This window comes from Canis lupus, chromosome 9, assembly GCF_003254725.2.
Source record: "Canis lupus dingo isolate Sandy chromosome 9, ASM325472v2, whole genome shotgun sequence".
NCBI classification, from domain to species: Eukaryota; Metazoa; Chordata; class Mammalia; order Carnivora; family Canidae; genus Canis; species Canis lupus.
Window position 1 is genome coordinate 22,628,509 of NC_064251.1, and position 15,020 is coordinate 22,643,528.

The window sequence follows — 15,020 nt, forward strand, 5'->3', positions numbered from 1 at the left end:
GCGGCTGGTAGAAGAGGAAGTTCCCTAAGTGTTAGGAATCCCTAGAGAATAGGTGCTTAACAGGTTTTAATTGAGAGTAACTCATAGGAACATTGTCAGAGGGAAGCAAGATGGTCACATTAGCAGCCTCGCTCTTGCTTCCGGGGCCATGGGATCACGTGATGCAGTTCCTGGGAAGTGGTTGGTGAGTCAGTTTCGTGCTCCTTGCCCAGTTAGTTTGGTTGCATGCAGACTAGGAGTATCCCTGAGGTGAAGGGAGCTTGATGGTGATATGTTCATAGTGATGAATTGCAATCATGCTGGAGCCCGAGTCTGTTTCCCCAAAGTGCCTCATTCCAGACGCCCGCAGGCATCTGTCTCTTGGAGCACCCTACCTCGTTTGCATAGGGCAGTGCATTCAAAGACACTTGGGTGGAGGACATCTGGCATCATGTCTTCCATATGTCAAGGCCGAATCGAGCAGGTGGATAGAAACAGGACTAAACCAGCATCCATGAACATACTTCCTGAGTGACCAGCAGTCCTGCTCTGATTTACCCAGAAATGGGTGTTTTCCCAGGCCGTGGGCCGTTCAGTGGTATAAGTGGGGCAGTTTGGGATGAGTCGGTGACCCTCGTCCTAACCTTGTTAACCAGCAGAGTGAGTTATTTAATGACACTGACTCCACAGTTACTGTTTTCTCTTCCTCCCTCCCCCCCGCCCCCCGTGCCATCCCTTCTCCTCCTCTTTTCCCTCGTCTTTCTCCTCTGTCTTCCTTTAACACAAATTGTGCCTGCCTGCCTGCCTGCCATCGAGAAGGAGAAAATGTGGGGTCTGAGTTGAGAAAATCGTACTGTAGATGATGCTTACACATGCCAGCCATACATCTGAGATCTTCCTGTGTTCAGGACAATTTCTATGCAGCAGCAGATCTGCATCTCTATGCCTCAGGGTGGCTGTTTTCATGCAACAGCAGGATATCATGTTGCCTTGGTGTGTGCCGCACTGACTGAAACGCTCAACCAATGCTTCTGGAGAGTTGGTTTATGTGACTACAGGGCTGTCCTTGCTCCTGAAATAGGAGAATCCTGACATGGCTGTTTCTTTTTTTTTCTGATATATTTCTCAGGATTGAGCCAGTTGAAAACTGTGACGCTGGCCTCCATCCTGTATCACTTCCCCACCTTCCAACCAGTGGGATCTGCCCTCCCTCCCGCAAGAAACCACATGCCTGAATGCTGTTCTTCAGAGTAGCTTCTGGGCAAAACCAAACTCAGACTTTACCTATCTCTGTCCTGATTTCCTCACTTCTACCATGGGAACCTTAGGATGTACTTTAAGAATTCCTTCAAGGATTAGGAGGGAGGAGTTAAGTGGCAGAGAAGGAGGGGGCCATGGGCTTTCCTGATCCCTCCAACACAGCTCTGTTGAGGTCAGGTCACTTGGAACACCCAGGAAATTGATAGGAATGTGGGAAGAAGGATCTGTGTGTTTGGGGACACATGGCCCCTGCAGGTATGAAGTGTGTTTAAGTGAATTGGGGGAGAGGAAAACTGTTGTGCCACAGAGGGGAGGGGGGCCGTTTCTGTGGGGAGAGAAAAGGGAGACAAAGAGAGAGGGGTTGAGAGAGTCCGGTGTTGGGTACACCCAAGAGGAAAAGTCCCTGGGGCACGTGTGTGGCTCAGTTTGTTCAGAGTCTGACTTTGGCTCAGGTCATGATCTCTGGGTCCTGGGGCTGAGGCCAGCATCAGGCCCTCTCAGTGGGAGCTCAGTGGGAGTCCGCTAGTCCCCTCCTTCATTCTCTGTCCCAGACACCTGTAATGCTCGCTTTCTCCCTCTCTCTCTCTCTCTCCGTCCCTCTCTCTCTCTCTGTGTGAAAAAAAAAAAAAGACGGATGACACGAAATGTAGGAGAAAGTTGCATGAGGGAGCGTAAATACAGCTTATATTTTGCCCAACACATGTAGCTGGTAAGTAGCAGAACAGGTATTTAAATAGTCTTCTAAACGATTCCAATTCTCATAACCAAGATCTATCGTCGTCTAGGATAGAGAACCTAGTGATTGAAGATAAAATTGCAGATGAAGAGTTGCACAATCACTGAAGGGGAGTAGTACAGAAAACGGATAATGCAAGCTCGCAGCATCCTCCGAAGTTGGCACAAACAGACGTAGGCCCCATAATGGGGTGGGGGTGGAAGCTAGGAGCTCTGTAGAATCTTTCCCTAGATTTCTGTCTGGAAGTTTTGTAGTTTTGGGCTTTACATTTGGGGCTATAATCTATTTGAGTCGGATGTTCTCTATGAGATGAGGTATGGGTTGAAGTTTATTTTGAGGTGTGGGGGGACATGTCTGTTTAATTGTACCAACACCATCTGTTTAAAAGACTACACTTTCTCTGCCTATAAACTTGGCACCTTTCTGCAAAATTCAATGCCTAATCAACGTGTGTCTATTTGTGGACTCTCGGTTTTGTTGCACTGATTTCTATGTTCATCATTTCATGTGTAGCCCACCAAACAGCTCTGTTTTTGAAACCAAGATGGAGTTTCAGTGCACATGCTATTTTGAACAAGTTACTTTCCTCAACACTGGTTTCCTCAGCTCCAGTATGGAAGTAGTGATGCTCACTTTCCAGGATTGTATGACAAATAAAGACTGTGCAGGTAAAGCATCTCTCTGAGTGCCCAGTGTGTGGCAGGTCCTCAGGAAATGTCAGGAATTCTTCCCATACGTTCTCTGCCTTGGAAACGGAAGTACTCTGGCAGAGAATTCCAGATACGTCCTCTAGGAAGAGGATACTCTCTGTCACATGTAGTGTGTTAACTATTCCAAAGCATTTTTATATCTCTTGAGAAGGTGGCCATGATCAAAACCTCTTAATTTCTGCCCAGAGCCTTCCTAATCCTTGTCCTGCTGGGTGCCTTGGCAGTTGTCTTTATTATTCAGCTTTTCACCCAAAGATCAAGGTTTCAACCTTTGGGGAGGTCACCTAACTAACATCCGTCTTGATTTGGAAGAGTGCATCCTTTCTGCTCCGTTTTTGTTTTCATTCTCCTTTATCCTCCTTTTCTTGAAAATTCGGATGTGAATTTCCTGTAGCCTATGTGTCTTTATCTCACAGAACACAGGAAGTTGGGGAAGCCTGGTGGCTCAGTGGTTGAGCATCTGCCTTCAGCTCAGGTGGTGATCCTGGAGTCCTTTAATGGAGTCCCACATCGGCCCCCTAACAGGGAGCCTGTTCTCCCTCTGCCTATGTCTCAGCCTCTCTCCCGGTGTCTCTCACGAAGAAAGAAAGGAAAGAAAGAAAGAAAGAAAGAAAGAAAGAAAGAAAGAAAGAAGAAAGAGAAAGAGAGAAAGAATCTTAAAAGAAAAGAACACAGGAAATCGTTCTCTTTTTGTTTAGCGCCTAAAGACTGTGATTGGATCAAAGCAGTCTATGCCTACTGCATGGATACCTCAACTATCAGGACTCTACAAACTTCTCTTCTCTGAACAATGTCCAGGTCAGGAGATCAAATTGCCTCAAAGTTTGAGAGCCCAGGAATTGTGGCCTGAGCTTATGTGCTTGCAAGGCTGATTCTTCCCACCAATTTCTTTAAGAGAAATGAAATGAGGGGCACTGGGGTGGCACATTCAGAGAAGCATCCACTCTTGGTTTTGGCTCAGATCATGATCTCATAGTTGTGAGACTGAGCCCTGGGTCAGGCTCTATGCTCATGGGGGGAGTCTGTTTGAGATTCTCTCTCCACCTCCATCTGCCAATCCCACTCATGCACTCTCTCAAGTGAATAAATAAATAAATAAATAAATGAATGAAAAAATAAATAACTCTTAAAAAAAAGAGATAAATGTAATGATACCAGCATGCCAATCCATGACAACAAAGAACAGGTTCTTCTCGTCAAGAATAGGGCCAGGAACACTATATGTGCCAATGAACCTCATGTCAGAGAAGATTTAAAGCCCCTTCTCATTAACCATAAACTCTTAAAGGCATATTGGTCATAAAGGTCGAAGAATATTTAGGAAGAGGTTTGTAGACTGAAATGGTTCTCTATAGGAAACATATAATACTTTCCTTTGTTATTGAATCAACTCAAAATGTCTACCTCCCTTATGCCCCATCACCAGGATTATTTCTATTTTTAGAAAGATGTAACTAAAAATGTCCTTGACCTGAAATCAAAGGACCTGCTTCTGTCAATTATTTGCTGTATGGTCAAACATTTCCTGCTCTCTGAGAATGAAAATGGAATGATAATCTTGGCTCTGCCTGATTTGTGGGACAATTGCGATAACTGAATGAGACAATAAATATATTGAAGCTTCCATTTACTTTTGGGCATCATACCTACGGATGTATATACATGTACTTAAAGTAAAAGGTGAAGAAGGACTTCATAAAGGAAGTGCTGTAATAACACACACACACACACACACACACATACACACACACAGACAGGAAAAACGACATGAACATACAAACATTGGATGCAGGATGACACAGATTTTATTAGGAAAGAACGGAAGGAAGAAAGTTCAAAGCCATTGCAAAGGGCTTAGTAACCTGGCAGGACTTACTAACTATAATGCATCTATCTAAAAAGATGATCAGTACTGGTCACTGCGGAGAGCTAACTATGCACTCATAAGAATGTGTTTATATGCTGTAGAAAGAAGTGAAGGTGATGATCACTTTTTGGAGACTGAGAGTGTGAATCAGTGGATGTTGACCAGCATCTGGGGTTGACCAAATGTTGTGGCTCAGCAATTGCTATAGTAAACCAGAGATACTAGAATACAATCAAATTGAAGTAGATTGCATTTCCTCCGTAGACTCATGAGCATTGTTGAGAAAGATGACAGGGGCAGTGTAAGCATGTGTTCCCAGGAAAGCTGAGGGAGTAACTTCTTGTAAGACAGGAACTTTGGGAAAATGGCGTAGGATATATACTCCAGTGAGTGCTGAGTCTATGGCAAGTTGCTCAGCAGCAGCAAGGCTGGCAGCAGCTAGACACACAGCATGTGGGCTTGCAGCAGGTGGTCCTGCAGCAGGTGGTGTGACAGCACGTTGGGCGGCAGCAGCAAGGCTGGCAGCAGCTGGACCCGCAGCCACTGGACCCACAGCAGCTGGGCTGGCAGCAGCTGGACACACAGCATGTGGGCTTGCAGCACGTGGTCCTGCAGCAGGTGGTGTGACAGCACGTTGGGAGGCAGCAGCAAGGCTGGCAGCAGCTGGACCCGCAGCCACTGGACCCACAGCAGCTTGGCTGGCAGCAGCTGGACACACAGCATGTGGGCTTGCAGCAGGTGGTCCTGCAGCAGGTGGTATGACAGCATGTTGGGCGGCAGCAAGGCTGGCAGCAGCTGGACCCACAGCATGTGGGCTTACAGCTCGAGGTCCTGCAGGAGGTGGTGTGACAGCACGTTGGGAGGCAGCAGCAAGGCTCACAGCAGCTGGATCCACAGCATCTGGGCTCGCAGCAGGTGGTCCTGTAGCAGGTGGTCTTGCAGCACGTGGGCTGGCAGCACGGGGAGCAGCACGATTCACTCATGGTGTCGCCGGGGGAGGCGTGGGCTTCTGTTCTGAGGTGACGTTCTCAGATTCTGACTGATGCCTCCTTCCATTCTGGCGCTTTTATACACTGGACCCCCTCAACCCCAACGTATGGACCAATGGGCAGGACTTCCCTTGTTTATACCGTTTTCCATAGTCACTGGCGGCTGGTAGAAGAGGAAGTTCCCTAAATGTTAGGAATCCCTAGAGAATAGGTGCTTAACAGTTTTTAATTGAGAGTAACTCATAGGAAGATTGTCAGAGGGAAGCAAGGTGGTCACGTTAGCAGCCTCGTTCTTGCTTCCGGGGCCGTGGGATCACGTGATGCAGTTCCTGGGAAGTGGTTGGTGAGTCAGTTTCGTGGTCCTAGCCCAGTTAGTTTGGTTGCATGCAGACTGGGAATATCCCTGAGGTGAAGGGAGCTTGATGGTGATATGTTCATAGTGATGAATTGCAACCATGCTGGAGCCCGAGTCTGTTTCCCCAAAGTGCCTCATTCCAGACGCCCGCAGGCATCTGTCTCTTGGAGCACCCTACCTCGTTTGCATAGGGCAGTGCATTCAAAGAAACTTGGGTGGAGGACATCTGGCATCATGTCTTCCATATGTCAAGGCCGAATCGAGCAGGTGGATAGAAACAGGACTAAACCAGCATCCATGAACATACTTCCTGAGTGACCAGCAGTCCTGCTCTGATTTACCCAGAAATGGGTGTTTTCCCAGGCCGTGGGCCGTTCAGTGGTATAAGTGGGGCAGTTTGGGATGAGTCGGTGACTCTCGTCCTAACCTTGTTAACCAGCAGAGTGAGTTATTTAATGACACTGACTCCACAGTTACTGTTTTCTCTTCCTCCCTTCCCCTCCCCCCGTGCATTCCCTTCTCCTCCTCTTTTCCCTTGTCTTTCTCCTCTGTCTTCCTTTTACACAAATTGTGCCTGCCTGCCTGCCTGCCATCGAGAAGGAGAAAATGTGGGGTCTGAGTTGAGAAAATCGTACTGTAGATGATGCTTACACATGCCAGCCATACATCTGAGATCTTCCTGTGCTCAGGACAATTTCTATGCAGCAGCCGATCTGCATCTCTATGCCTCAGGGTGGCTGTTTTCATGCAACAGCAGGATATCATGTTGCCTGGGTGCCGCACTGACTGAAACGCTCAACCAATGCTTCTGGAGAGTTGGTTTATGTGACTACAGGGCTGTCCTTGCTCCTGAAATAGGAGAATCCTGACATGGCTGTTTCTTTTTTTTTCTGATGTATTTCTCAGGATTGAGCCAGTTGAAAACTGTGACGCTGGCCTCCATCCTGTATCACTTCCCCACCTTCCAACCAGTGGGATCTGCCCTCCCTCCCGCAAGAAACCACATGCCTGAATGCTGTTCTTGAGTAGCTTCTGGGAAAAACCAAACTCTGACATTACCTATCTCTGTCCTGATTTCCTCACTTCTACCATGGGAACCTTAGGATGTACTTTAAGAATTCCTTCAAGGATTAGGAGGGAGGAGTTAAGTGGCAGAGAAGGAGGGGGCCATGGGCTTTCCTGATCCCTCCAACACAGCTCTGTTGAGGTCAGGTCACTTGGAACACCCAGGAAATTGATAGGAATGTGGGAAGAAGGACCTGTGTGGTTGGGGGCACATGGCCCCTGCAGGTATGAGGTGTGTTTAAGTGAATTGGGGGAGAGGAAAACTGTTGTGCCACGGAGGGGAGGGGGGCCGTTTCTGTAGGGAGAGGAAAGGGAGACAAAGAGAGAGGGGTTGAGAGAGTCCGGTGTTGGGTGCACACAAGAGGAAAAGTCCCTGGGGCACGTGTGTGGCTCAGTTTGTTCAGAGTCTGACTTTGGCTCCGGTCATGATCTCTGGGTCCTGGGGCTGAGGCCAGCATCAGGCTCTCTCAGTGGGAGCTCAGTGAGAGACCTCTCGTCCCTTCCTTCTTTGTCCCACACCCCTGCAATGCTCCCTTTCTCTCTCTTTCTCTGTCTCTCTGTCTCTCAAAAAAAAAATAGATGGATGACACAAAATGTAGGAGAGATTTTCATGAGGCAACGTAAATACAGCTTATGTTTTGCCCAACACATGTAGCTAGTGAGTAGCAGAAGAGGAATTTGAATAGTGTTCTTAACGATTCCAATTCTCATAACCAAGATCTACCGTCTTCTCTGATAGAGAAACTAATGATTGAACATAAAATTGGAGATGAAGAGTTGCACAATTATTGAAGGAGAGTAGTACAGAAAACGGATAATGCAAGCTAGCATCATCCTCTGAAGTTGGCACAAACAGACGTAGGCCCCAAAATGGGGTGGGGGTGGAAGCTAGAAGCTCTATAGAACCTTTCCCTAGATTTCTGTCTGGAAGTTTTATAGGTTTAGGCTTTACATTTGGGGCTATAATCTATTTGAGTCGGATGTTGTATACGATATGAGGGTTGGGTTGAAGTTTATTTTGAGGAGTGGGGGGACATGTCTGTTTAATTGTTCCAACACCATCTGTTTAAAAGACTACACTTTCTCTGCCTATAAACTTGGCACCTTTCTGCAAAATTCAATGCCTAATCAACGTGTGTCTATTTGTGGACTCTCGGTTTTGTTGCACTGATTTCTATGTTCATCATTTCATGTGTAGCCCACCAAACAGCTCTGTTTTTGAAACCAAGATGGAGTTTCAGTGCACATGCAATTTTGAACAAGTTACTTTCCTCAACACTGGTTTCCTCAGCTCCAATATGGAAGTAGTGATGCTCACTTTCCAGGATTGTATGACAAATAAAGACTGTGCAGGTAAAGCATCTCTCTGAGTGCCCAGTGTGTGGCAGGTCCTCAGGAAATGTCAGGAATTCTTCCCATACGTTCTCTGCCTTGGAAACGGAAGTACTCTGGCAGAGAATTCCAGATACGTCCTCTAGGAAGAGGATACTCTCTGTCACATGTAGTGTGTTAACTATTCCAAAGCATTTTTATATCTCTTGAGAAGGTGGCCATGATCAAAACCTCTTATTTTCTGCCCAGAGCCTTCCTAATCCTTGTCCTGCTGGGTGCCTTGGCAGTTGTCTTTATTATTCAGCTTTTCACCCAAAGATCAAGGTTTCAACCTTTGGGGAGGTCACCTAACTAACATCCGTCTTGATTTGGAAGAGTGCATCCTTTCTGCTCCGTTTTTGTTTTCATTCTCCTTTATCCTCCTTTTCTTGAAAATTCGGATGTGAATTTCCTGTAGCCTATGTGTCTTTATCTGACAGAACACAGGAAGTTGGGGAAGCCTGGTGGCTCAGTGGTTGAGCATCTGCCTTCAGCTCAGGTGGTGATCCTGGGGTCCTGGAATGGAGTCCCACATCGACCCCCCAACAGGGAGCCTGTGCTCCCTCTGCCTATGTCTCAGCCTCTCTCCCGGTGTCTCTCACGAAGAAAGACAGAAAATCTTAAAAGAAAGGAACACAGGAAATCGTTCTCTTTTTGTTTACAGCCTGAGGACTGTGATTGGTCAAAGCTGTCTATGCCTACTGCATAGGTACCTCAACTATCAGGACTCTACAAACTTCTCTTCTCTGAACAATGTCCAGGTCAGGAGATCAAATTGCCTCAAAGTTTGAGAGCCTTGGATTGTGGCCTGAGCTTGTGTGCTTGCAAGGCCGATTCTTCCTACCAATTTCTTTAAGATGAATGAAATGAGGGGCACTTGGGTGGCGCAGTCAGTGAAGCATCCACTCTTGGTTTTGGCTCCGATCATGATCTCAGGGTTGTGAGACTGAGTCCTGGGTCAGGCTCTATGCTCATGGGGGGAGTCTGTTTGAGATTCTCTCTCCAGCTCCCTCTGCCTTTCCCACTCATGCTCTCTCTCAAAATATAAATGAATAAATGAATAAATGAATGAATGAATGAATGAATAAATAAATAAATAAATAAATAAATAAATAAATAAATAACTCTTAAAAAAAGAGATAAATGCAATGATACCAGTACGCCAATCCATGACAACAAAGAACAGGTTCCCCTCGGCAAGAATGGGGCCAGGAACACTATATGTGCCAATGAACCTCATGTCAGAGAAGATGCAAAGCCCCTTTTCATTAGCCAGAACTCTTAAAGGCATATTGGTCATAAAGCTGAGAAGAACGTTTAGGAAGACGTTTGTAGACTGAAATGGTTCTCTATAGGAAAGATATAATAATTTCCTTTGTTATTGAAACAACTCAAAATGTATGCCCCATCACCAGGATTATTTCTATTTTTAGAAAGATGTAACTAAAAATGTCCTTGACCTGAAATCAAAGGACCTGCTTCTGTCAATTATTTGCTGTATGGTCAAGCATTTCCTGCTCTCTAAGTGAGAATGAAAATGGAATGATAATCTTGGCTCTGCCTGATTTGTGGGACAATTGTGATGACTGAATGAGATAATAAATATATTGAAGCTACAATTTACTTTTGGGCGTCATATCTACGTATACATATATATATACACATATATATGTATATATACATATATACATATACTTAAAGTAAAACTTCAAGAAGGACTTCATAAAGGAAGTGCTGTAATAACACACACACACGTACACACACACACACACACACACAGACAGGAAAAACGACATGAACATACAAACATTGGATGCAGGATGACACAGATTTTATTAGGAAAGAACGGAAGGAAGAAAGTTCAAAGCCATTGCAAAGGGCTTAGTAACCTGGCAGGACTTACTAACTATAATGCATCTATCTAAAAAGATGATCAGTACTGATCACTGCGGAGAGCTAACTATGCACTCATAAGAATGTGTTTCTATGCCGTAGAAGTGAAAGGTGATGATCACTTTTCGGAGACTGAGAGTGTGAATCAGTGGATGTTGACCAGCATCTGGGGTTGACCAAATGTTGTGGCTCAGCAATTGCTACAGTAAACCAGAGGCACTAGAATACAATCAAATTGAAGTAGATTGCATTCCCTCCATAGACTCATAAGCATTGCTGAGAAAGATGACAGGGGCAGTGTAAGCATGTGTTCCCAGGAAAGCCGAGGGAGCAACTTCTTGTAAGACAGGAACTTTGGCAAAGTGGCGTAGGATATATATTCCGGTGAGTGCTGAGTCTATAGCAAGTTGCTCAGCAGCAGCAAGGCTGGCAGCAGCTGGATCCACAGCCCTGGGCTAGGCACCCGGGCAGGCAGCAGCAGGTGGGCTGGTAGCAGGTTCTCCTGCAGATAACGGGGGTGCAGCAAGCTGGCTGGGAGCAGGGAGTGCAGCAGCAACTGGGGTGGCAGCAAGGCTGGCAGCAGCTGGACACACAGCATGTGGGCTTGCAGCAGGTGGTCCTACAGCAGGTGGTTTGACAGCAAGTTGGGCGGCAGCAGCAAGGCTGGCAGCAGCTGGACCCGCAGCCACTGGACCCACAGCAGCTGGGCTGGCAGCAGCTGGACACACAGCATGTGGGCTTGCAGCAGGTGGTCCTACAGCAGGTGGTCTGACAGCACGTTGGGCGGCAGCAGCAAGGCTGGCAGCAGCTGGACACACAGCATGCGGGCTTGCAGCAGGTGGTCCTACAGCAGGTGGTCTGACAGCACGTTGGGCGGCAGCAGCAAGGCTGGCAGCAGCTGGACCCGCAGCCGCTGGACCCACAGCAGCCGGGCTGGCAGCAGCTGGACACAGAGCATGCGGGCTTGCAGCACGTGGTCCTGCAGCAGGTGGTGTGACAGCACGTTGGGCGGCAGCAGCAAGGCTCGCAGCAGCTGGATCCACAGCAGCTGGGCTCGCAGCAGGTGGTCCTGCAGCACGTGGGCTGGCAGCACGGGGAGCAGCACGATTCACTCATGGTGTCGCAGGTGGAGGCGTGGGCTTCTGTTCTGAGGTGACGTTCTCAGATTCTGACTGATGCCTCCTTCCATTCTGGGGCTTTTATACACTGGACCCCCTCAACCCCAACGTATGGACCAATGGGCAGGACTTCCCTTGTTTATACCGTTTTCCATAGTCACTGGCGGCTGGTAGAAGAGGAAGTTCCCTAAGTGTTAGGAATCCCTAGAGAATGGGTGCTTAACATGTTTTAATTGAGAGTAACTCATAGGAAGATTGTCAGAGGGAAGCAAGGTGGTCACGTTAGCAGCCTCGTTCTTGCTTCCGGGGCCGTGGGATCACGTGATGCAGTTCCTGGGAAGTGGTTGGTGAGTCAGTTTCGTGCTCCTTGCCCAGCATTGGTAGTTTGGTTGCATGCAGACTGGGAGTATCCCTGAGGTGAAGGGAGCTTGATGGTTATATGTTCATAGTGATGAATTGCAATCATGCTGGAGCCCGAGTCTGTTTCCCCAAAGTGCCTCATTCCAGACGCCCGCAGGCATCTGTCTCTTGGAGCACCCTACCCCGTTTGCATAGGGCAGTGCATTCAAAGACACTTGGGTGGAGGACATCTGGCATCATGTCTTCCATATGTCAAGGCCGAATCGAGCAGGTGGATAGAAACAGGACTAAACCAGCATCCATGAACATACTTCCTGAGTGACCAGCAGTCCTGCTCTGATTTACCCAGAAATGAGTGTTTTCCCAGGCTGTGGGTATAAGCGGGGCATTTTGGGGTGAGTCGGTGACCCTCGTCCTAACCTTGTTAACCAGCAGAGTGAGATATTTAATGGCACTGACTCCACAGTTACTGTTTTCTCTTCCTCCCTCCCCCCGTGCCATCCCTTCTCCTCCTCTTTTCCCTCGTCTTTCTCCTCTGTCTTCCTTTAACACAAATTGTGCCCGCCTGCCTGCCTGCCATCGTGAAGGAGAAAATGTGGGGTCTGAGTGGAGAAAATCGTGGACTGTAGATGATGCCTTACACACGCCAGCCATAGAACTCAGATCTTCCTGTGTTCAGGACAATTTCTATGCAGCAGCAGATCCGCATCTCTATGCCTCGGGGCTGGCTGTTTTCATGCAACAGCAGGATGTCATGTTGCCTGGGTGTGTGCCGCACTGACAGAAACGCTCAACCAATGCTTCTGCAGAGTTGGTTTATGTGACTACAGGGCTGTCCTTGCTCCTGAAATAGGAGAATCCTGACATGGCTGTTTCTTTTTTTTTTTTTTTTTTTTTTCTGATATATTTCTCAGGATTGAGCCAGTTGAAAACTGTGACGCTGGCCTCCATCCTGTATCACTTCCCCACCTTCCAACCAGTGGGATCTGCCCTCCCTCCCGCAAGAAACCACATGCCTGAATGCTGTTCTTCAGAGTAGCTTCTGGGAAAAACCAAACTCTGACATTACCTATCTCTGTCCTGATTTCCTCACTTCTACCATGGGAACCTTAGGATGTACTTTAAGAATTCCTTCAAGGATTAGGAGGGAGGAGTTAAGTGGCAGAGAAGGAGGGGGCCATGGGCTTTCCTGATCCCTCCAACACAGCTCTGTTGAGGTCAGGTCACTTGGAACACCCAGGAAATTGATAGGAATGTGGGAAGAAGGACCTGTGTGGTTGGGGGCACATGGCCCCTGCAGGTATGAGGTGTGTTTAAGTGAATTGGGGGAGAGGAAAACTGTTGTGCCACGGAGGGGAGGGGGGCCGTTTCTGTGGGGAGAGGAAAGGGAGACAAAGAGAGAGGGGTTGAGAGAGTCCGGTGTTGGGTGCACACAAGAGGAAAAGTCCCTGGGGCACGTGTGTGGCTCAGTTTGTTCAGAGTCTGACTTTGGCTCCGGTCATGATCTCTGGGTCCTGGGGCTGAGGCCAGCATCAGGCTCTCTCAGTGGGAGCTCAGTGAGAGACCTCTCGTCCCTTCCTTCTTTGTCCCACACCCCTGCAATGCTCCCTTTCTCTCTCTTTCTCTGTCTCTCTGTCTCTCAAAAAAAAATAGATGGATGACACAAAATGTAGGAGAGATTTTCATGAGGCAACGTAAATACAGCTTATGTTTTGCCCAACACATGTAGCTAGTGAGTAGCAGAAGAGGAATTTGAATAGTGTTCTTAACGATTCCAATTCTCATAACCAAGATCTACCGTCTTCTCTGATAGAGAAACTAATGATTGAACATAAAATTGGAGATGAAGAGTTGCACAATTATTGAAGGAGAGTAGTACAGAAAACGGATAATGCAAGCTAGCATCATCCTCTGAAGTTGGCACAAACAGACGTAGGCCCCAAAATGGGGTGGGGGTGGAAGCTAGAAGCTCTATAGAACCTTTCCCTAGATTTCTGTCTGCAAGTTTTATAGGTTTAGGCTTTACATTTGGGGCTATAATCTATTTGAGTCGGATGTTGTATATGATATGAGGGTTGGGTTGAAGTTTATTTTGAGGAGTGGGGGGACATGTCTGTTTAATTGTTCCAACACCATCTGTTTAAAAGACTACACTTTCTCTGCCTATAAACTTGGCACCTTTCTGCAAAATTCAATGCCTAATCAACGTGTGTCTATTTGTGGACTCTCGGTTTTGTTGCACTGATTTCTATGTTCATCATTTCATGTGTAGCCCACCAAACAGCTCTGTTTTTGAAACCAAGATGGAGTTTCAGTGCACATGCAATTTTGAACAAGTTACTTTCCTCAACACTGGTTTCCTCAGCTCCAATATGGAAGTAGTGATGCTCACTTTCCAGGATTGTATGACAAATAAAGACTGTGCAGGTAAAGCATCTCTCTGAGTGCCCAGTGTGTGGCAGGTCCTCAGGAAATGTCAGGAATTCTTCCCATACGTTCTCTGCCTTGGAAACGGAAGTACTCTGGCAGAGAATTCCAGATACGTCCTCTAGGAAGAGGATACTCTCTGTCACATGTAGTGTGTTAACTATTCCAAAGCATTTTTATATCTCTTGAGAAGGTGGCCATGATCAAAACCTCTTATTTTCTGCCCAGAGCCTTCCTAATCCTTGTCCTGCTGGGTGCCTTGGCAGTTGTCTTTATTATTCAGCTTTTCACCCAAAGATCAAGGTTTCAACCTTTGGGGAGGTCACCTAACTAACATCCGTCTTGATTTGGAAGAGTGCATCCTTTCTGCTCCGTTTTTGTTTTCATTCTCCTTTATCCTCCTTTTCTTGAAAATTCGGATGTGAATTTCCTGTAGCCTATGTGTCTTTATCTGACAGAACACAGGAAGTTGGGGAAGCCTGGTGGCTCAGTGGTTGAGCATCTGCCTTCAGCTCAGGTGGTGATCCTGGGGTCCTGGAATGGAGTCCCACATCGACCCCCCAACAGGGAGCCTGTGCTCCCTCTGCCTATGTCTCAGCCTCTCTCCCGGTGTCTCTCACGAAAAAAGACAGAAAATCTTAAAAGAAAGGAACACAGGAAATCGTTCTCTTTTTGTTTACAGCCTGAGGACTGTGATTGGTCAAAGCTGTCTATGCCTACTGCATAGGTACCTCAACTATCAGGACTCTACAAACTTCTCTTCTCTGAACAATGTCCAGGTCAGGAGATCAAATTGCCTCAACGTTTGAGAGCCTTGGATTGTGGCCTGAGCTTGTGTGCTTGCAAGGCCGATTCTTCCTACCAATTTCTTTAAGATGAATGAAATGAGG

The 15,020-nt window shown here is 47.1% G+C and overlaps 2 protein-coding genes across 2 annotated transcripts; both read right to left on the bottom strand.

Annotated features, from left to right (window-relative positions):
- Positions 1-4,483: 4,483 nt before the first annotated feature.
- Positions 4,484-5,576, bottom strand: LOC112655174 (keratin-associated protein 4-2-like). The gene has a single exon (XM_025440130.3). The coding sequence runs from the start codon at positions 5,533-5,535 to the stop codon at positions 4,966-4,968; it is 570 nt and encodes a 189-aa protein (XP_025295915.3). The 5' UTR covers positions 5,536-5,576; the 3' UTR covers positions 4,484-4,965.
- A 4,565-nt stretch (positions 5,577-10,141) lies between these two features.
- On the bottom strand, positions 10,142-11,567 carry LOC112655173 (keratin-associated protein 4-12-like). The gene has a single exon (XM_025440129.3). It carries the CDS (start codon positions 11,339-11,341, stop codon positions 10,637-10,639), a length of 705 nt encoding a protein of 234 aa, XP_025295914.1. The 5' UTR covers positions 11,342-11,567; the 3' UTR covers positions 10,142-10,636.
- Between the last annotated feature and the right edge of the window lie 3,453 nt (positions 11,568-15,020).